General features: G+C 33.6%; 2 protein-coding genes across 10 annotated transcripts in view; one reads left to right on the top strand and one right to left on the bottom strand.

The window, feature by feature from the left end:
* LOC125665757 (uncharacterized) overlaps window positions 1-3,755 on the bottom strand; it is a 19,176-nt gene extending 15,421 nt beyond the window's left edge. The window contains exon 1 of the mRNA XM_048898582.2: window positions 3,466-3,755. Coding sequence (XP_048754539.1) covers window positions 3,466-3,563 — 98 coding nt within the window. The 5' untranslated portion in view covers window positions 3,564-3,755. The remainder of the gene's footprint in view (window positions 1-3,465) is intronic.
* Window positions 3,756-4,032: 277 nt separating this feature from the next.
* Window positions 4,033-24,664, top strand: part of LOC125665664 (uncharacterized) — a 37,119-nt gene continuing 16,487 nt past the window's right edge. The window contains exons 1-4 of one of the 9 annotated variants that reach the window (XM_048898441.2): window positions 4,033-4,082; window positions 15,226-15,366; window positions 16,088-16,322; window positions 20,628-20,771. The gene's annotated coding sequence lies outside the window, so the exon portion shown is untranslated. Of the gene's footprint in view, window positions 4,083-15,201; window positions 15,367-16,087; window positions 16,323-16,837; window positions 17,023-20,627; window positions 20,772-20,969; window positions 22,669-24,664 lie in introns of those variants that run through there. The other 8 variants (XM_056153280.1, XM_048898512.2, XM_048898436.2 and 5 more) reach the window with 8 other exon arrangements.

Raw genomic sequence — 24,664 nt, forward strand, 5'->3', positions numbered from 1 at the left:
ATACCACATGTGGAAGTCAGGTACACACACAAACACAGAGTATAAATCCAGCTGTACCCTGAGATGAGGCCTGTCTGGGAGACAATATCCATCTCAGTGATTAATAGAATCCTTCATTAGTATGAGTGTGGGATAGGGAAATTCCACTGAGGGGACAAGATTCGCAGTCTAGGATGAGGCTTTGCCAAGTTCTAGCCAGCGAATCTTGTTCCAGAGGTGCACCCTATCCCACACGAGCAAATAATGAAGGAATTAGGCTTATTTTTCTCACATTTTACCTTCAGTTTAGTGCATAAATTTAGGAGCTTTGAGAAAATTCTAAATTATCAAAATCTTCATTTGAACTTCGATGCAAAAACTAATTAGATAGACAGAAAGAGCATAGCCAAAAATGGTTTACACTGTAAGTGTAAACTAAAAAACCCAAGGTTGTCCACCAGAAAGCTATACTACATTAATATTTAACGAAAACAATGCAAAATAATTTTACTTCACCATGTAACGTAAATCTTCACCGTGGAACGTAAATCATAGAAAATATATGACGTCACAATCAAATAACATCACATGTGAGAAAACAACATCATACATGCGTGTCGGTTAGACAGGTCCTCAACAATTAAACTGGCTCACCAGCACACTCCTTCCTGATAGGGCTTCAACCTTGATGACAACCAGCCTCTCCCCTGGCAGGATTTTACCTGTCAGTTCTAGGGGCAGGTTGGACAACAAATAAAAAGAAATGTAGAAAATATGGCAGTCCTCCCAAAGCTCTTCTCCCAGTCTGACATGTTGCATTTCTTCCTTTCCTTTTAAAGTTGGTGTTCTCACTGATAAGTGCTAGCTCTTCCAGGGGAACTAATTTCTGCAGTGTGAGTCTTTTAAGGGTACACATTGATCCACATGGATGGGGTAAATTGTGGTGGTCAAAAGGACTTGATCTCAGTGGCCAGATATCTTTCAGTAGGTGGAGCCAAGAGCACTTGATTTAAATATTCAGAGGACTAGGTTCGAATTACAGTTTGGTTTTCATTGATTTCTTTCTTTTCTGTGACAGTATGATATACACTCACCCAGGGTTTCAGATTGCAGTCAGCTAATTGCCAATAAAGAAACGGCTGAGGAAAACACTAATAAACAGCCAAAATTACCTACAAGTTTAATATTGAGTGGACAGAATGCCAATACGCTGGTTTCGAGATACGTCCATCACCCGAGTTATTTCCCTTTGGAGAATGCTCGTACATAGTAAGACACGAAACACTTACAGTTTGTTTACATGCAGGAGTGGGACAAATACTGATCACTGCATAAGTGAATGTGCTCAGTAAGTTTCTCACACACAGTTTCATCACCCAAATTCGAATGAAAAAAAAACCTAAGTAGGTGATAAGTATTTGTGAATAATCAAATACTTTCTTGCACAATATGACATAGTTTTTATTGTTGTATTCGCTTTAGCAATTAAAACATTTTTTTAAATATTATATTGCATTAATTTCCTATATTTACATATTTAAAGAGAAGCCGGTTTTAACACATCTTATCTTCCTCAATGACAGTAGGTCCACTCTGTCCCACTTAGGCCTTCAAAGTTCCACTAAATGCACCTCCTAAATAAAAGAGCTCTTACTAACAAATTTTAGATTTTGTATGTAAGGCCAAGTAAAATTAATTAGTAGATTATCATTCAAACTTCACAAAAAAATGGGGCGGGTGGGAGGATTTTATTTTTTATTTTTCACCATGGTATTCTTGACCTCGAAAATGCCTTCTCTCATTGAGAAAAGGCTTTATAAATCATAATTACATGTGTATTTGGGTTTCTAAAAGGCAAAGTGAAACAAAGTACGTTTACAATACCGGACCGGATATAAAAATATCCGGAAATCGTAATTTTGAAAAATAAAAAAAATCAGGGCGGGGCGATTTTCGAGGGGCGGGCGGGAATGATAATCTACTAATTAATTTTACTTGGCCTAATGGCCAATTGTATCAAATTTTCTCCTTCTCTGTCAGAATGATTCACTTTCAGCAGTTGTAGATTTTATTTTAATGGAAGGCATGCATTTTAAAAATCTTGATCTCATGATTGCTTTATTCAATGTCTTGTTGCGAATGTGCTGAATTTACTCTATTGACACGGCATAATGTATGTAAAATGCCAGTCTTAGTGAGATTCGTCGAGGCTGGATATGTGGACTGACACCTGTTCCAAAGAAGCGTCAGTCCAAATACCCAGCCTTGACGAATCTTGCTGAGATTAGTAAGCTGCCGGCTAAGAGGAAATTTTGCATTGTTTTTGAAGGGCAACAAACTCTTTTTAAATTACAGGATAACTAGTAATAAAAATGCTTCCAATGAATCTTCTTGAAGAAAAAAGTTGAAAAACACAATAAGGCTACATGTAACTCCCGGAATGAGACATGCAGATTTCAATGTGCCTGAATATCCCATTAGGGTTCTCCATGCAGAATCGAACATTGACCTCAATCTCTAGTTCGAATAATCTATAACCTATATAATATAGGTTTTATGATAAAATGACCCATTACTTTTCTGGTAGATAGGCTATATTTCATCGGAACCCACGGGTTTTCTCTCCGTTAAATTGCATTCCACAGTTTAACGGAGAGAAAACCTAAGTGTGTGTTCTGACGATGGGCTGTATTTGTGCCCTGTACTTTATGACCTTGCATGTTCACCTGTAGCTGCACACAATTCTGAAAATGCAATTACTTGTAGACATCAAGTATTACTTCTTAAAAAAATTATTTGTCTTAAGCACCACAAGTGTATAGTTAAGTTAGGGCTAAACGTATCATGGATATCAGCCAGTCAGGGTAGCTCAGTGGTTGAAGCACCCGACTTGTTATATACAGGGGTCCCGGGTTCGATTCCCGGTCCAGCTATAAGGCTTCTCCTTTTCTATATATCACATTTGGTGCCGTTGACCACATCTGAACTTCAGGTGAAAGTCCTGCCTGGGGCAAAAGAATCTGGGTTGTGTATCTTCGAGGGTGAGCACAATTTAATTTAAGGCGGGAGGAAAATGTAGTAGTTAAAAATTGGGGCTATACGGAGTGTGGGTATCGACCTCTCCTTTCCTATGTATTACAGAACACAGGGTTTCGACACAATCGGAGCAAACTTGTGTATAGATTTAGAGTATATGCAGATTGTGTCAAAACTCTGTAATTATTACAGAAGTACACTGTCTGAAAACTTAAATTGTTTCCCTTTGCTGGGTCAGTCGACAAAATCCAGTTATTCCTATAAATTAAAGTATACAAAGCGAAACATTGCAGGTTACTGATAACTTTTCTAAAAACACTACATGCATTGTGCATTGATCCTATTCAATTGAAACGTAACAGCTGCAAAAAACTACCATCACTTACATGAGAGTTATGTAAAGATGTAATGACATCCCCAGCATATTGAGCTGTTGAGTATATTTCATACCTAGATCTCAGTATTGCTTCCTCGCCCTCGTAGCTGCCTATCAGAGGGTCGTCTAAATCTTCCCCTGTGTGGTCCCAGATCAGTTCATCTCGAGACATTCTTGCACAATGTTACTGCAGTATCTAGTATCAACACATCCTGTACACGAGTTTTGTTGTTGTTGATCATGTGATCGGGACTATTTTTAGAATCGACTAGAAAAGTACACGTTCCTCGCTGATATTTTAAAACAATGCGCGATAAAATTTTATCACTAAGCCTAGTTATTATCATTAGCAGAGTGATGAGACCCATCCTGCCCATGCTGGGCTGATAATTCAAGAATAATGAAGAGAAATACATTTTATTATATTTTTAAAGGTTTATAAAAAACTAAACAAAAAATAATAATAACATATTGAATTCGGCCTACAACAACCGGGGGGGGGGGGGGGGATGAAAATTAAAAAAAAAATTCTATGCCTAATCGTCAGAGAAAGACAATCTCTTAAAATTGTAGGTGATTAGGGCTACCAATAATTTTGGTACGAGTTATTGCCCTTACCATGTGACCACTCAAAACACTACAGTTCAGAGATTTCAGCCCGCTTGTGACGCTACCCACTACCTGACTACAGGTAAAATGAATATTGGATCATAATAACTTGAGTAAACTGTAAACTATTTTTTCAGAAACATTGTCTCATGTATCAAGCAGTAGTGAAAGTTCGAATTCTTTGTCATAAAATTTATTTAGATTTGATATCTAGGCCTAACGGTAACAATGAATGGTGTTCTTGTTTTGGGTCTTTGTAAGTTATTTCCATGTTTGTCTTTGTTAGTTTATGCTGTTATGATTTACTAAATCCTCCTTCCTCGCTTACATGAATTTGTTAAACGATGAAGTGTGTTTTTATGTGTAAATAATTGTGTATATCATACAGTGTTATGGTGTAATAAATTCATGAAAGAGAAATTTAATTACACCTAGTCTATGGGAAAATTAAACACATCAAAACTGAGAAAACAGTTGGAAATGTTAGATATGCTATAAATGCAAATACGTCAATTTGTAATTGTTTGTATAAAACCAATATTCCTATGCTGTAAGTTTAATACGTAATGTCGAACATGTGTATATATGTATATATATATATATATATATATATATATATATATAAAGCACTAAATAATCACAACTAGGTACTGAAAATTTTCGCCCCAGCCCGGGGTCGAACCAGCGACGTACGGCACCCACCGCCTAGGGAAGTCATTGTGGCCGAGTGGACTTACGCACTGGTTTGACAATCTTGCTAGGCGGTGGGTGCCGTACGTCGCTGGTTCAACCCCGGGCTGGGGCGAAAATTTTCAGTACCTAGTTGTGATTATTTAGTGCTTTATATATTAATTAATTAATTATCACATGTATCGTTTAGATCCTAGGGGTAAACGTAAGGTTGGGTGTTATAATTGTTTGTTTGTGCTTTATTTTATATATATATATATATAAACACAATTTGGATATATATATAGATATATATATATAATGTATTTAATGTAAAAATAACAGATGATGGGTGGGAGGACCCAAACTTTGTAACAGTTGTAGTCGGCAATCATAATATTTTTTTGTAGGCATACATTTCAATTAATACAAAGAATTATTAGGTGTATATAACGCACATTATTTCAATAATTTGAATTACAATGATTGTCCGTATTCTTAGAGAATCATTTCACATTATTACCAGTAAAATAAAGCAGTATATGAAACGCCTATCTCTTTGATAAGTCTAATATCGGATTAGTGTATATATTGGTACTGTTTAAAGCACAGTGGGCATATCAAGATTGATAATGTGCATGTGTGACTTACATGTATCTATTACAAACAGGTGAAAATATGTGTACATGATTACTAGCTGCTTGAATGGGTCAAAAAATTAAATTACATTCTGTTCTTAGTATGAATACATACATGTATGTACATATAATGCTAAAAAAAATATCAATGAATAATAGAGGATTCACACACTGCATTATATATATATATATATATATATATATACAAACTTTTTGTATTTGACCTTGTATCCATGTCGTGGACCCGACACTTTGAGGTATCAGGTGTTGTTGGAACTTAAGTGCTTTTATATATATATATATATATATATATATATATATATATAGTCAAAAAGTAAAATCCAATACTCAAACTTTTATCTATAGCGCTTTCGCCCTGCGGGCTTGTCAGTAGATTTTTAAACAATGTAAACAAGTTCCATTATGACGTCATCCTCGTGACGTTATGTCGGCAACGTTAAACATAGTACAGTCATGATTGTGACGTCAGAACATTATACAATGTTAATGTTAGGCACTTTTAAAACTACAGACATATTTAAAACAGTTCAGTCTAAAAGTTTTAAGCACCTCTGAATTCCTGTACATTAAATGTTAATATTTTTACTTCATGTTATTTAACATGTACATTTTACGTAGAATGTCTTCTGTTTTAAATATGTCTGTATTTTCAAAAGTGCCTAACATTAACATTGTATAATGTTCTGACGTCACAATCATGACTGTATTATGTTTAACGTTGCCGACATAACGTCACGAGGATGACGTCATAATGGAACTTGTTTACATTGTTTAAAAATCTACTGACGAGCCCGCAGGGCGAAAGCGCTATAGATAAAAGTTTGAGTATTGGATTTTATTTTTTTACTTTATTCTACCCCGATACCAAGAAAAGAGAATTTATTGAATATATATATATATTATATATATATATATGCTTGTCCAATATTTTCAGATATTCAAATATAATGCAGTAGTGATTAAAGAAAAAAATTACATCAGAATAACCCTTATGCTCATAAAAAAATTGCTCTGACAGTGTTCTTCAACAATTTCTCTCATATCGGACAGTATCGATGAAATGTTAGTTCAGGGGTCAAAATCCACAGGCTAAAATGAAAACCTACAAGCTAAAATAAAAATAATTAAGCAGTGCTCTTTTTTCATAATATTTTTTTTTAAATCAATGATTTCCCCCATCATTATTGAGCCTAGTGGGTCAACAGGCATCGTTTGGACAAATTACGTAAGTCATGTGGCTCAATGTTTAGGTCTCTTGACCATCGCACCTCTAATCCACAACCTGTTTACCACAGACCTGTCTAAATCCAAAGTCTTCCAATTTCATGCCACATCAGGGGTGTCAATAGTGATTTTTCAAAGCGAATCCCGGACTCGTGGTTTATAAGCAACACGTTCACAAGTCCCATGGACTTTGTTGATAATCGTCTACGCGCCGAGGAGTGCACTCGTGTCATCACTACAACCCGACATCAATAAGACAATAAATTAATGTAGATACAATGTAGGTCATTCTGATAAAAATGACTACCGGAAGACTTGGTAAAACATAGACTCAGATTTTTTTTTAGATAAATGAATAACAAAAACCTCATACTTGGAATTCAATTTAATCATCCTTATAAGTGAACAGGACTTGTGACACTTGTCTGTCCGACCTCTAAAGTATTTGTTTGACTCCGAGATTCTTAAAAAATCATAAATGAAAAATCTGGATAGAAACAACGGTTGTTGAAATCGGTCGTTCATGTAAGCGTTTGTTTGATTCTGAATGCAAGTTTAAGAAAAGCCAATAGCGCATCACCGTATAAAACAGATACAATCATGAATTCTAAATCACCCACTCGCTAAGATTTTCGAGTGTCCACTATTTGTACTCGCTATTTGTCAAATGTACTCGCATTTTGTGAGTATTTTTTGCTAATTTCGAGCCCTGTAGTTCTAATATGGCTTAATTATTTGTTCATTTTTTTCATGTCAAATTGAAGACCGGTTTCACTCTGATAAAGAAATGGAGAAGAAATTGTAACGATTAAAATATTAAAACATACTTGGCAATAACACCATGAGGAACATACACAAAGTTTGATGATCAAAGCCTTATTAGTACTGTTTTTCCTTCATGATTATCCATGGGAGTGTGACCTTTGACGTTGAGAATTAACAATAATCACCAAGGAGAAACATGTAGGTTTGATTATATTAGCATAAGGTGTTCAACTTGATGGATGAACAGACCTTGAAAAACAATTGGCCTTTAACTCTTCTTCCACTAATCATTGGGAACATGTGCATCATGTTAGATTATTCTAGCCATTTAAGTTCTATTTTAATCTTACCCACAAAGTGCTTACAGACACTGTGCACCATAATGTGGCCCCTCTAGGACCGACATACAAAAATGAACACCCTCTGTCTAAAAGAAACAATAAACTTTATACAGTGGGGCCTCAGTAATCCGGATGCCATTAATCCGCATACTTCACCTTATGAACAATTTTTTGGGGGAACCAAACTTTTATGTTATTTTGCATCATCAATCTGAAAATTTGTGTTCTGGATCTGAATGGTCAGTTTTTATTACAAAACATTAAAATGCTTTGAATTTTAATTGTATCATTAATCTAAAAGAGAATTGTTTGGAAAGTCAGTCTTTGATAATTTGAGTGAGATGTACATTGTAAAGAAATTCACCCTGTCTTACCTGGTGTCCTGTCAACAGGTCCCTAAGTAGACAGCCAGGTGGATACCCTATCTATGTAAGGTGAGGATGTGTTGTTTAAACAACAAACAAACATCATCGTGTTCAGATCAAGTGTGTAGGAATGGATGAGAATTATTCTAGAATAATTGTGAAAATATTGATTCTGTTTTTATACTGTTGATTAAAGTGAAATATGTTTATTAAGTTTTAAAGTGGTCAATTATTTTCATGTAGAAAATGTCATGTATGTGCATGCACCCATGTTTTAAACTCTGTGTAGAAGTGACAAAATGACTGTTTTTGATATGTATGGCAATTCATATTTATACAGGCTGTCACCCGTAATTATGATGTCAGAGTTCTGTACTGTTATTTAATTAGATATAATGATAAGTGTACATAGCTAGATCAAAGAGGAAGTAGAGTTTGTAACAAGTTCAGATTGTTTTACTCCTTAGGTATTATGGCTTAAATATTTAGAATATGAAATAAAGGCATTTGTTTACTTTTCAATTGCATGTGGTGCTTGATTGTTTGCTTTTAGTGCATGTGGTGTTACTGTGTATAGTTTTGTATGTTTGATTGTTGTCCTTTATATCAAATATATGTGTAAATATCTACAAGGATATGAATGTTGCATGATTTATATTATAAAGCAAATAGTTATTTCATGTAACACATCAGTGAAGTAAGCATTATGATGATGATCGAAAATATGCCATTCAATATATGTGGCCACTGCATTTATCAGAATGATTTTGCGAGGAACCAAAGTGTCCAAATTAATGAAATGAATCGCCGTACACTAGCCACATGGAACAACAATTTAATCAAATTATTTTGTAATTTTTTCCAGCCATGTTATTAATGTCCTTTTTGTCATCCACAAGTTTTAAAGGACCAATATTTCTGTTTAATGAGGGTATGAGTCAAACTTTTATAATGATCCCATACTGACCTGCAAAATCATACATCATAATCTCGAAAAAGTTTGTGTCAAAATTTGTCATATTTTCATGATTGATGCAATTTTGGCATACTTTTCATAGTCACTTTAAAGTGATGTTCATTTCTGATTTTTGATGGCTTATTTAGCGAGACATAAATTCTACACGTATGAACTTAATTTTTGAGTAGGACAAAATTAATGAAATACATAAATACAGTACTTTAAAAATAAGAATTTGTTACAATGTATCAGCAAAAATAAAAATCACTGAAGCAAAAAAGACATCTCCGAAAAGATATGGGTGGTTTTGTATGTTTCATTTGTGTGGCCATTTTATTGACTTTTAAGAACTCTATAGTGTTTTGAGAAGTCTTTAAACTACATTGTAACACAATCTATCAATGTTAGGTGAAATCAACTTGTTATTACAGTTTAATGATATTTAAAAGTACACAAGTAAATTAGAGAAAAAAAATATGTTCGTTTTGTCAGGGTCCTCTCTTTGATGCTATGAAAGGCTTATTCTTTTGCTACATGTTATTCAAAAACATCAATGGACATGGTGTAACCATAGGGAGTAAAGGAATGTGAAAAATGCTTTGTCCCAATGGAAAACAAATATTTCTATGCATGCCCCATAATCCTAAGGGAGCGATTGGGAAAGTCACTTGTGTTTCTACTCGACAACATCCTGTCACAAATGTATCCGTTTTCACAAGAAAATGTTAGATTTGCCTGTTAGACAACAGACCAGGTGATTTTTTTTCATGTAATGCCATGTCATCGTTTTAGTGTGTCTAGCCGCTACAGCAAAATTACAGAACCTTTTTAAAATCAATTTACGATGCCTCACCAAATACCAGGTCAAATTCTTTTGAAGAATTGCTGAAATTCTGTAAATGATATTGATTTGTGCTTTAGGACTATAATCCCTTTGTCTGTTTGCATTCATTTAAAGTTTTTTTTTTCTCCTATGAAATATTCATGGAGACTAAACAGGCCTGCAACAAGACAATAAAATTGAAAAACATAAATGTTCCAAAATATGTATATTTAGGGAGAAGTCTTGCTAGTGATTTTAATTTGCAAATTTTAAAGTTTTTTAAGTTTGTATAAAAGAAAACTGATGCATTTAATTAAAAAGAGGAGACCATTATTGAAACAAATAATTGCAGATCTCTTTACTTATTTCTTTGAAGACAGTATATGTGTGTGTGCATATTTGGATAAAATTCAGGAAATAATTTCTATTATTGTGTGTTTTTCCTAACTTTAACTAGGAAATCAATTAAGGGAGGGGGGGGGTGTCAAGTTTGCTTTTTGATATGTCTGTATTTTCATTATTGTGATGTACACAGTAAATTAGTGACAAACACTATGTTCACAGATAGGTAAGGTGTAGTTGGAATTGACCAATTGTCTTCATGCTAGGGGGGGGGGTTAAGATAGTAACTTTGTGTTTCTAAAAAAGTTGTGTGCGTACAGTAACAGAATGAAAATACAAAAAACTGAAGAGGATTTCCACAATTTCTCTGTTCTTAATGAATCTGTTAATAGATTAGGTAGAAGTACATTACAAAAGGGATTAGCCATTTAGCTTATGACAAGTTATTGTGGTAGAAGCGCTGCCAAGATGTTTGTGCAGCTCTTTGATTCTTCTCAACTATTGCCAAAAGCAACAAAAGTGATGGAGGAATAAACATTAATTATGTATTAAAAACAGGTGGTATGTATCAGATGATGCCAATGATATAGCAGGAATAATAGAATAAATGCGTCATCGTGAATTAAATATGTTACAAAGTTGTAAAAATAGTTTATATCTTAGTATTACATGTATTTAGTGATTTTGTATAAAATAAAAGTGCGTGCATGCTGGCCCAAACTAGAGGTCATAGCTATAACTAGAGGTCATAGCTATACATACAGTGTAGTGCATGCATGCTGGCCCAAACTAGAGGTCATAGCTATACATACAGTGTATGATGGGATTTTAGGCTGTGCGCGTGCACATCAATTTCAAAACTGGAACGACTTCCTTGAGATGATGTTGACATGTTATGTATATAGAATTGCTCATGATCTTTGATACTAAAGTCTATGAATAGGTACGGAGGAGTAGAAATTTCATAACATGGTATATTGCATGCTGGAATTCTAGTAAGAACAAAGAAATCCATGTCATATTTCTAAATTGGGAATGCCACCCATTTTTTGTCTCTTGCCTTGAGATAAGATTATCTTTTGTGAATAGTTGAAGGTAATTTTAGTGTTGTGTCGTGTGTTTCAGTTGATAAAATCAAAGAATGGAGTAAAATTTATAAAGGTTGAGTGCATCTAATACATGGTACACATATAACTTCTTGTGATTGGCATGTCAAATATTTCAGATGCGCTGGCGGTTTGAATTTCTGAAAGGTGGAATGTACAACATGCTGCATTTAATAGTAAAGAGTATATATACATGTATATATCTTATATTTTAATGTACAACATGCTGCATTTAATAGTAAAGAGTATATATACATGTATATATCTTATATTTTAATGTACAACATGCTGCATTTAATAGTAAAGAGTATATATACATGTATAATAGTAAGGAGTACATATACATGTATACATGCTGCATTTAATAGTAAAGAGTATATATACATGTATATATCTTATATTTTAATAGTAAAGAGTATATATACATGTATACATGCTGCATTTAATAGTAAAGAGTATATATACATGTATACATGCTGCATTTAATAGTAAAGAGTATATATACATGTATATATCTTATATTTTAATAGTAAAGAGTATATATACATGTATAATAGTAAAGAGTATATATACATGTATAATAGTAAAGAGTATATATACATGTATAATAGTAAAGAGTATATATACATGTATAATAGTAAGGAGTATATATACATGTATAATAGTAAGGAGTATATATACATGTATAATAGTAAGGAGTATATATACATGTATACATGCTGCATTTAATAGTAAAGAGTATATATACATGTATAATAGTAAGGAGTATATATACATGTATACATGCTGCATTTAATAGTAAAGAGTATATATACATGTATATATCTTATATTTTAATAGTAAAGAGTATATATACATGTATAATAGTAAGGAGTATATATACATGTATACATGCTGCATTTAATAGTAAAGAGTATATATACATGTATATATCTTATATTTTAATAGTAAAGAGTATATATACATGTATAATAGTAAGGAGTATATATACATGTATACATGCTGCATTTAATAGTAAAGAGTATATATACATGTATATATCTTATATTTTAATAGTAAAGAGTATATATACATGTATAATAGTAAGGAGTATATATACATGTATACATGCTGCATTTAATAGTAAAGAGTATATATACATGTATATATCTTATATTTTAATAGTAAAGAGTATATATACATGTATAATAGTAAGGAGTATATATACATGTATACATGCTGCATTTAATAGTAAAGAGTATATATACATGTATATATCTTATATTTTAATAGTAAAGAGTATATATACATGTATAATAGTAAGGAGTATATATACATGTATAATAGTAAAGAGTATATATACATGTATAATAGTAAAGAGTATATATACATGTATATATCTTATATTTTAATGTACAACATGCTGCATTTAATAGTAAAGAGTATATATACATGTATATGTACAACATGCTGCATTTAATAGTAAAGAGTATATATACATGTATATGTACAACATGCTGCATTTAATAGTAAAGAGTATATATACATGTATATGTACAACATGCTGCATTTAATAGTAAAGAGTATATATACATGTATATGTACAACATGCTGCATTTAATAGTAAAGAGTATATATACATGTATAATAGTAAGGAGTATATATACATGTATATATCTATGTATGTATGTATCTATCTATCTATTTCTATACATGTATATGTCTTATATTTTGTTAAAAGCTATTGCAATTGGTACAAATGTACCATGGTATGTGGAAATTTCAAAAGAATCCATTTTTTTGTGCGGAAATATTTTGAACCTTGACTTACCTTATCCCATTAATGCTATTGTGTTTTAGCTTTTTCAGGTCAGGTTGCAAATGTATATGATGTAGTACATTAAAATTTATGAATGTAAGAAAAAATTTCTCTAGACCTTCATTTCTTCTCAGATTTAAATGATTCAGCCTTTTTCTGAATTATTGATTAATACATACCAATTAATCATTTTAAAAAATCTCATTATTTTTAAAATATTATTGCCCCATTTTATATTTCAGATGGAGACACATAATCTACAAAAATGTGAGACATGAAAAGCCTTCAGTGGTCTTATTCTTATTAAATCTGTCTGTTTTGGCCTTGACTGCATTTATCATAGTATGGAATCTTTATTAATGCTATTGTACAGTAAAGTCTCGGGTGATTTACGGAAATTTTATTATAAGTTTTATTAGGCCTTTTATGTGAGCAAATAAGCTTAGCTAAAAGCTATTATCTCCTCAAGAGAAATTTGATGAGGTGAACTGAGAATTTGAATTTATTTTTATTGATAAACTGCTGTTGTAAATACAGTCAGTGAATTTGAGAGGCGGTAGATGGCACTCTGTGTTTTGTGTCTGTCTATGCTATAAATTCTACCACTTCTGTCGTGTCACCATATTTAAACATATTTGGGCGTTTTTGCGAGATCACTTTGATGAATGGGGGAATTTATGGTCTACTGTATCTTTATATATATATTTATAAAAATGAAATTGCAATTATCAATACAGTTGAAAAAGTTCAAGAAAGATGATCTTTCTCTAATGTAAGTCATTTTGGTTGTGATTTTTATGCAGTTTCCCATTTCATGCCCATTCTGTTCATCCATAATGAAATTGTATCTGTTTTGAAGAGGAAAGAAGAAAGTGTATAAGCTGGGACAAATGGTAAATAAAAGTATTGGGCAGGTAGGGGAACCAACTTGGCTTGCTCTCAGAGTATGGTTAATTGGTTCCTGTGAAACAATGGCCATTATTTCACATCTGCTTATCATGTTAGGACTTTAGATTGAGCATTGTTAGTAGATTCTAGTATGATGAAGAACACCGAGTGCCACTTGTTACAATAAAACTCTTGAAATGGAGGGAAAGTTGTTTGTTTTCATTATACCTCTGCTATCTTCTATGTCAGTCGAATTAGCTTAAGATAGCAATGTTGTATTATTTAGGAATGCAAGCTTTCAATGTGACAGTGACATTTATGGACTCGAGCCAAAACCAGTAGAATAATCTGTAAACAAACATTACATCAATTAACACCCAATGATTAATTATACTTTGAAAGTAGCAGAAAGAGGACAAACTTCAGTTTAGTTGGCAGTGGGTTATCACAGGTGGTGTCCGTTTTTTGTAACATTTGTGTTTCACACCTTCGGATGATATTAACAGCTCACACAGGTGTCATCTTTAGCTCCTGTCAAAAATGGGTTTGAACATTGTTACATCTTTCTTTTTTTCAGGAGAGGGGGGGGGGGTTATTTGTTTAGGGAACGTTTTGTAACCTTTCTGCTTGACCTCTTAAAGTAATGTTGTTAGTTGACTGATAAGTATGGTTATATGGTAATGTAACCCAGGGAAATTACTGAAACCCAAGAATTGCAAAATGCAGTTTTAAAATGTTAAACTTTCTCTTCAACCATTTCTTTGAAAGATTTAAGTGGCCATTAAAACATGCAAAATTAGTTTATTTGATGTGATGCATAATTTTACAAAATAAATATCGAAATGATAAATAAGATATTTTGATCTTCAATTCATATGCCTCATCCTTCAACACAGCTAGTCATATGCAGCAGGGCCCTCCTTCATTGATTATAATTCTGAATAATTGCTTCCTGCAGGAATAAGGTGTCCATCTTGTGTCAAAGCAGGGTTAACATGACCATAACTGCATACACAGGATGAAAGAGAGTAAAAATAATCTCTTAAAGATGTCTCGGAGTATTCCGGTGGTATGCCCATTTTCCTGGCATTTTTTGTTCTGTGGAAAAATGTAAACAGATATCTGCTGAAGATGGGTGTTGCCAGGATCTTGGTATCTTTAGTGTTATCAGAGTGTATTCCTTTCTTATCTGTAACAATTCCATTGTGTCCATTTGTCATTTTGACAGAGACGTGCCTAGGCTTTTGTTTTTAATTTTCTGTTGATGTTTTATTTTCTATCCTTCAGGTTCGTTAGGCCTTTGTGGTGAGATGAAGCATTAGTACTTCAAAAAGAAACCGGGTGGATCCCAGCAGATGCCACATTAAGTTCAGTACTGCTCAGGTTTCTTCTAAAAGTTGGACCCTAGTCCCAATTGTTTGAACCCAGGTATGTGATGAGGTAAAATTCCAGGAGTTGTATTATGAAAGGTGAGCACGTTTTCTCAAATCATCGCTTCTGAGACCAGTCCAAGACTCAAGTGTGATGTTGTTTTGGCTATCAAAGTATCCTGACAAAGATATGGTAGTTACTTGCAGTAATAGTTTTCTTAGTGAAGTTTCTTGGAAGAAATTCATTTTTATTAACTTGTTTAATCTTTCCCCAAAGCAGATAATATTTAAAAAAAAGAAATGTCATGTTTTATTTTAATGACATTTAAGTATGCAAGTTCTATATCTGTGTTATGAAACTGTGTTTACTCAGCATTTGATATATGAGTGGTATAGGGCTTTCCTGGCCAAGCTATATTTATTTTTGTTCTTGTAATATTAATTTTCTTTTACAGAGTTTTGATTTCCTATGCTTTGTTTGTACTAGAAGTGAAAGTATTGAAATGAAGCTGGAGAAAATCATAATATAAAATATAGTAGAAAATAATAGATTTCAGTTGAAAACTATGTACAAATATGGAACAGTTATATTAAATACATTTTTGACGGAATATAAGATTTTGTATGTAGATCAAACTCAATCATGGTTTCAAGAACTTAGAATAAGACATGCCTTATCTTTAGATATCAATTTGTTTTTCTGGGGACACTTTAACGAATAATGTGCCCTTTCATCAAGGTCTTGAAAATTCAGTAATAGTCATCCATTTTCTTTCTAGGTATCCAAACAAATTACAAGCCTATACATCACCAGGAGATGTGTTTTACGACTGACAGTGAAATGTACGCTTGATTGACGGCTTAATCATAGTGGTGCTGAGATAACTGGAAGTTTTCTACCTGGCCGTACCTGTGCCAATGCTTTATTGGGAAGTTTGATAAACGTGTTTGGAGAAGTTTTTCCATCCATTAATTGTGTATGAACACAGTTTTCTTTTTGGCTCTATGACAGAGGTAAGTTTAGGCAATATTATATAGGGTTCCTATGTTGTGTTTAGCCTGCTGTTCTGCTTTTCGTCTCGCCGGGGGGACTTGAATAACAGTAAGCATTTGTGTAATGTCTTCTTAGGTCTCATCCTGAATATTACCATCATCATCTTTTTCCATTTCAACCTTTGCTGATTACTAAATGGTGTTTTTATTTTCAAACCCCTAAGGTCATTCCATAGTTGAAGCAATGATTACTTAAAATATAGCGGCCTTCATTCTCTATGCAAACTGTTTAATCAAATGAAAATAAAGTGTTACAGCAAAACATATAATTATCTCACTAGAGAGCACCTGCCTAAATATTACGTGCAGTAATATTGCATCTCTTGGGTAGAGAATCATGCTTTGTTGGAATGATAAAGACACTTGAGCTGCGAGTTAAAGGGGCCGGCATGCTAGGTATTTGAGTCTTATTTTGGTACATAGCTTACTAAGGTACACCTGTAAAATTTTCTCAGTAGACATTGGTTGAAATGCAGGTAAAATTACCTGGCATTGCGTATGCCATGTTTGTGCAAATCTTAGAATAACAAAGAAAACTTTCTTTCCTCAAACAAACCTGTGTTAAAGGGACTTGATTAGGCGAGTTCTTGGCGTGCGTATCGACACAATATTGTTCTGATTAATTCGGCATTGCCACAACCTAAGAATGCATAGATCTGCGGTTAGTATATATTTTTTACCTGTAAATTTTTTTTGGAAAAATGATAAATAACAACTTTGATTATTTTTTGAAATTAGATACAAGTTGTTCCTGGTTTCTTGTCATTTCTAGATATGCTTTTCAAATGTGAATTCATCCAAAAAAAAATTGTTCTTCATCAATTCATCAATTTATTCTCTTTGGGACAATATGAAATGTTTTATTTTTAAAATTATTTTAAACATTTATTTCAAACCATGAATTTCAAAGAGCCCGAGGCTAGGTTTTTATGTGTTTATAATGATTTTCCGACATTGAGGCCAACTTGCACATCTTAAAAAGTTTTTTTCCCACAAATGGCAAAATGTAATGATACGTCATGAAGTACATTGTCACAATTAAACACATTTCAACAGCCGCAGGAATTTTAAATGAAATGTAATTATTTCAAGTAATGATTTTGCCATCTTCAAAATAACAGCAATTTTCATAATTGACTTGGAGTTGAGGCAATGAAGCAAAGAGTAATTTCTGTACATAATGACTTAGGTTTTTGGCACATTTTTTGAAGACTGCTGGCAAAGATCAAGTGCCCCCTAAGAATACACCATGTGTTGTAAAAGCTGTAAAGCAGAAGTTCTTTGCTGGTTCCTCAATTGCCTAACACCTTCCAGTCTTCATTTCTTTATAGCTTGAGTTGATCGAATTTAGAAGTGTTGAAAACACTGTAACTAGGTTCTTAGATTTTGGCATTACTTTGAGGGCTGTTTTCTGTAGATACACAAAATAGGTTTCTAAGCTTGTGGAAGTGTCGGGAAAAAAGTTTCTGTAACAATGAAAAAGCTTGTGTATAAATATCTGAACTTTTGTACATACACTGGTTGGTTTGGATGATAGCCCAAGAGATGTTTGAACATCTTGTCCTGAACAGTGTATAGATACCCCCATCTTTGCCAGGGTGGGGATTAGATATTGTAAATAAAGGAGATGAGAGGAGCCTATTGAGGATTACCCCCAGTTCATGGCTAGATCACAAAGATAGTGAAACTGATCTCTGTAATAAAGGTAAATCCTTTTCCAGGTCCATGTAGGGGGTATGTGGCTCAGGGTATTTCACTCGGGGTTGATGCCCCAATAATGCAGGATTTAAACCCCTGGTGGATTTGTCCAGCAATTTGTATTTTTCCTTGCACATGTTCAAGTTTCTTCCAAATTCCTAAAAAGATCATTTACATAATGTGAAATTCCCTCAGATTTTTTCCAGGGGATAAATCATGGAAAAAAATTCTGGTGATTCTCTCTTCAACGTGCTGTATTCTTAAACACCTGTGTTTACTCAGTTCGAAGGGGAGGGGATTCATGACCATTTCGTCTCATATATTGGAACTCTTGACTTTAGGGGAAAGATTAGCAGATTATGACTTATTTGCAATTCAAATCGCAAAGAATGTTTTGTATTGCTTTTGTAAGGGCACTGATCATTGGTATGGCAAAGTTAAACATTGATTTATTTAACCCTTCAGAATATATTCCAATGCATTTTTATAAAGGATGTAGGTATATTGCAAATTTAAACACTCAAACTATGCACCAGATGTTGGTGAATAAAATAATCGTAGATCACCTTGCACAAGTTGCGGTAACACATGTACATATTGACAATGTTAACACATGTACATATTGACAATGTTAACACATGTACATATTGACAATGTTAACACATGTACATATTGACAATGCCTGTTGGCAATCTTAAAAGCATCAATGTCACTGCACATACATTATCTACATACATGTACTCTGTAAATCAGAAATTTTTCACAGGTCTTTAGATTTGTGATATCTGTGTGGTTGATTAATTCACAAGTAGGAACTTTTGCGATCAATTAATACGTGTAAAGGAAGTTCATACACTTGCAAAATTGTGCGAAAATTAAAACTTGCAAATAAAACCTAATCTACAGTGTTTCGGATTCTGCTCCACCATTATGATAGAGTATATGTCAGAATTCTGCTCCACCATTATGATAGAGTATATGTCAGAATTATGCATTGAAGTCATTGATTTCGATGAAATGAGAGTATTGCATACATGACCTTAGTCCTGGTCAGAAATTCGCTGTAGATATAGGAGAGCGATTTACATGATGGTAGCATACTATTCATCTATATCATCATATATTTCATTGTCTTTAGCTCAGGCACACAAAATCTGCAGAGTCATTATTCTGGGGATCAGCAGTTTGATTGCTCTATTGATTTCCTGCTAACTATGGGTGTTAACTTGCAGTGCTGACTAATATGGTATGCGTGCTAATTTTCTACAAATACATGCATGTTGTCCTAATCGATTTGCAGTAATGAGAATATTAGCCGTGTGAGGCAGTACTGGTGATTAGGCTGCACTGTTTTTTATAGAAGGCAATGTGTTGATTAACAATTAATAATGTTCAACAACTTTCCCACAAATCAGACTGTCTTAATATTTCTTATGTTTACTTTCATAACTTGATGTAATTCTTTGCATTCTACTATTTTTTAGTCATTATTAGTGACCTGAATTAAGTTTAGTGGCCCCTTGAGAAAGCATCTCAGGAAACCTAGATATACAAATATAACTTTGCTGTAATATCTATGTAGTAGGCTATGAATGTACATTGGGGTTTACCGGCATTTTCAATTTTGCATACAATACCTCATGACATTTTTAACTTCCATTTAGAAAAAATTGTACCATATAGCTTAGCTTAGTCATGTTAGTCAGAAGAAGAGAAAAAAATCCGCTTGAAATATTTGCATGATGTCTCATATTGGAGCTAGAAAAAAGAAAGAGCCCTCAATTGTAAGAATGTTTGGTATGCTAAGGTCATGTGATCAGTATTGTTCCCATTCTGCTGACCAGTGGGGGATCAATAAATACGGTCACTTATTGGCCCTGTCTCTCTACCCTGTTCTCTCGTGCATTATGACATGCCTTTTATGCTCTCTTAAAAGGTCCATAAAAGTCATTTTGAGCATGTCAAATTCTTTTCAAAGTGGCCTTTAAGATTGGAGAAAGGGCTCTCTTCATAGCAAGGGTAAATGGAAGCCTTTATAAAGACACAAATGTCCGAAAGCTTGTCTAGTCTTGCTACAAATGGAGACTGGTTGGTTTACACCATACTGTTATATTATGTCCAGGAAAGTAAGGATGTGGTTTTCATACTAGTCAATTTCTTCTTACTTACTAAATAATTTTCCATTTGATTGCAAAGAATTATCAACATAATTTAACTGCAACTTGAATAGTAGACTTGCTGAAAGGAGATTCCTGTGTTGGGTTTTTGGCATCTAAATAAATTGTCTTTGACTCTCATTGCAGCCTTGAAATACTTACTATACACAAGATCTTTTGATTGATTTAAAACAGATTTATTTCCTTGTAAGACCCCCTTTGAGTTAGAAATTTGCATAATGAGGAAATAACAAGTCCCATATAGAAGATATATGTCAGGAATATATGCTGTATATCATGTGTAAGGTTGTTCTATATGATTGCCACATACATTATATATTTTTTTCTGATGTCTCTATAAACTGCTTGGAATTATGCGTTAGCCGAGTCTTCCATTGATTTTTTTCTACAGTTATCTGATCCACCAGCTCTTCAATATGATGTATGAATATGATACAAGTGGTGGAATTTCATCTTGTTATATCTACTAAGTGTAGATCATATGTCATGATAATCCCTCAGCTGTAGTGTGACTGTTTAATGATCTACTGTAACGGTATGTGGCTGCTTCATTGGTTTATCAGGTTCAGGAATTTTCATACTGAATCCTGATTATGCCCTTCTTCTTGGTCTCTTTAAGTCCTCACCCCCTACAGTTTTCCAGAGCCGTCATAAAAGCAACTGCATCCTTTAACAGTTTGTAGTATTTACCTGATGTACAATATCAGCCATTGATCTTTACTGCTGTTATGTATCTGCCCTAGATATGTAGATGTATACATTATGTAGATGCCCTAACTCTTGAACCCTAACCCCAAATTAGGGAAAACTACTCCGCACCCAGGAATATGTCATGCAGTTGCTTCACAATGATAATACATTTTGTCTGAGATATTTACTGATAGTTCAAATTCATCGGCATGTCATAGACTCGTACAATACCATTCTTTTGGGTGTTTTATTTTAATGATGTGAATTACTACAGCCAGACATTTTGATGATAATGTCATCTTTTTAACTGACTTCCAAAACCTCTTAATCCAAGTGGAGCCGCATTTGACCTCTTGGGGATATTTGTGTGGGTAGGATTAATTCCGCTAAATTTTGGGTAAAAGAGGTTTGGTAAAAGAAGACGTGTTGTGTATTCACAGTGATAAGAGCTGTCCCTTATCATGAGCATCAGATTCGTGTAAATACACCTTTGTGTTCTTTAAGCTTCCACAATGAATTATCATCTGGTTGATAACTTAATCTGCAGGTAGAAGCTATTGTTATCTGGTGTAGAGGGGATTTTGTAAACTGTGAGCTACTAGTGGTACATATCAAGCAAACTTCAAAGTGTGAGGGTTATTTATAGAAAGGTGCAGACAAATTGTGCAGTGAAGGCCTCTAGATATCCCCTTTAATAATGTACCATTTGATCAGATCATAAAATTATCTGGCTGGTGGAGCCAATGCTTTGTTTTTTAAAACTCCTGCACATGGATATAATGAATTAAATTGACACCCTGTGATGAATATTAAAGCATTTAAATTGTCATTGTATCACATATACTGCTGCGCTCTTGTTTGTTCAAATTGTTCCCTTGTGGTTGCAAGATACCAATATATATGCACATTATATTTTCAAATTATCTCTTATCACAAAATTATGGCATAAAACACGAAATCAACTGTTCAAAACACATTTTACAAACAAAAGTGGCTTTATAATTGAAATCAGTCTGTTGCACATAATAGTTGTACAGGTGTAAAGGTGTATGCAAGAAAAATGGATGTCCTGGGGTTTGCATGCAGCCCTATAGATTCCTAATCTAGGTCAACTTGTGTGTAACTGAAGCCGCAGTACAATAGAAGTGATACGGAAGAATATTTTCAGTATTTATCAGTTTTTTTAATGTTTGAGTGGCATTATTCCAAAGTGCCTGGGAGTATTGTACTGGACAAAAGCAACTGAATTAAGGCTAAAGAAAATTTTTAAATGCCCATGAACATTTTTCTTTCAAAGAGCACAGCAAGGGAGCAAGACTAGTTAATCTGCTAACTGACAATAGATGTTGGGTGAACGTAGGACAAAAATTACTCAGTATAGTGGTCATTTCCTTCATCCATTTAGAGGAGTAAATAGACGAGAGGAATTCAGAGGAGTAAATAGACGAGAGGAATTCAGAGGAGTAAATAGACGAGAGGAATTCAGAGGGTAATAAATAGACGAGAGGAATTCAGAGGGTAATAAATAGACGAGAGGAATTCAGAGGAATAAATAGACGAGAGGAATTCAGAGGGTAATAAATAGACGAGAGGAATTCAGAGGGTAATAAATAGACGAGAGGAATTCAGAGGGTAATAAATAGACGAGAGGAATTCAGAGGAATAAATAGACGAGAGGAATTCAGAGGAATAAATAGACGAGAGGAATTCAGAGGAATAAATAGACGAGAGGAATTCAGAGGGTAATAAATAGACGAGAGGAATTCAGAGGGTAATAAATAGACGAGAGGAATTCAGAGGGTAATAAATAGACGAGAGGAATTCAGAGATAAATAGACGAGAGGAATTCAGAGGGTTTGGTTGATGAATGGTGAGTTTCATTATTTGAAAAGCTGTAGAAAATCATCTTTTAAGGTCATTGTGAATTAATTTTTTTTGGAATTCTCTTAATCTGCCTTATTGTTTTCAACATGATGGAAACTTTCAGAGTATACAAGCAATTTTAAGCAATAAGAGGATGCAAATGAAAAGAAATTACTGGAGGTTGCATTTTGTATGCACTCAAGTTAATGTCAATAGGTTAAGTTGAAAAATAGTTTTAAAGGGTTGAGTAACTGTGACAAAAACTGCAATCTGAATTGTAAATCAATTTCATACAGGCATACTGTTACGTACATGAAATTATATCAGATCTTTTAGGAATACTGGTATCTATTTTAAAAAGGATTGTGAAACTTCAAAAACAAGGAATATTAATTCATACTTTTATTAATAATTAAAGGAAGGCTAGAGTGACAGTCTGACAATAAATATATTAGATGATTTCAAAGGGATCATTACATTTGTACAGTAATATATCCTTATATATTCTTACAAGACTTCCTCTATAATACATCAACTTCTCTCCCAACAAACCAGATCATCAGTACACTTTGGGTCCTTAATGGCATCAAGCATGGAATTGTAGCTCAATTTCAGTTAAACCTTGTTCTTTGTAAATCTTTCAGCCACCTCAACCAGATTTGTGCAAATTGTTGGGTTTATTAATTGGATGTGGATTTTGGTAGAACTTCCAGATGTTTTTTTTTTAAGCTTTTCTTTGTCCATTCTGTTCAGTTGACTTTCAGACTTGATTTTTGCACATCTGGTATTTAGCCTTTCAAGGAACCTGGTGATGGTTGAGTCTAGAACATGCTATAATTTAACTTGAAGGTTCATTTTAAGAGGTTGGTAATTCATTTTAGTAAATGCATGTTTTGTAATGACCAGTATATATATATTTGTAAGGTAGCAACAAGAGGAAGCACATGGTCTCTAAGTGTGTGTGCATGTGGTTTTTTGATACACACAAACAAATCAAAATTTCATAGAATTGGTTGTTTTTGGCTACAGTTGTAATTGTAAATAATGATTGTTTATGAAGGAGTACATGTGTACAAGATGCCTGCAAGTACATCATACACATATATGCTGTAACTGATCTTTCCTACATATATTCTCAACATTCCAGGGAAGTCAGTTGTTGCGAATGACTCTCGGTATTGTTGCAGCGTGTCAAAACAAACCCTCTGATATTATTTCCATGATTCTTCTTGAACTTGTTTGTCTCTAGGATAAAGTAAGCCACTTTCATTGAAAAGAGTAACATGTTCCAATCATTCTCACTCAGATTGATTTCAAATGAGTTTCTGTTTTCATGATCTGAGATGCTTTTACTTGATTGCTGTGTAATTGATGCTTCTGTTTTTTGTTGGGTTGGTAGCAATTTCAACAGTGATTCATTCTCAAAAAGTATATAATTACTTATTTAATATTTAATGAATAAGTTCAGATTTTCATTTTATGTACTTTTGTGCAATCCAAAGCTTAATTGTTTGTCACATTTCAGCCCAACTGTTTGGTTTTTGGAAGCTCTCTGTGGCATGCATGGTTACAACATATATTAGTTTTATCACATCTTAAAACAAAAAGTTAAGACTTGATTGAAGGGAATGCCATGTGCCATTCTACACATCCAAACACTGTTATCTATTCTACCCCAGGGGAATGAAACACTATGTGTCAAATAAAACCCCACTGAGGATTAGAATAAAAATACTCTTAGCTTGGCAACTTTCCTTTAGGATTTTAAGACTGTTATCCTGTGTGTTTTTACAAATCATTTTGAGAGACCACCATTATCAACACTTGCAACAAACACAATGTAGTTAATAGTGTATCAGCTTATAGTGGGCTTAA

The sequence above is a fragment of the Ostrea edulis genome, chromosome 1, assembly GCF_947568905.1.
Source record: "Ostrea edulis chromosome 1, xbOstEdul1.1, whole genome shotgun sequence".
NCBI lineage: Eukaryota > Metazoa > Mollusca > Bivalvia > Ostreida > Ostreidae > Ostrea > Ostrea edulis.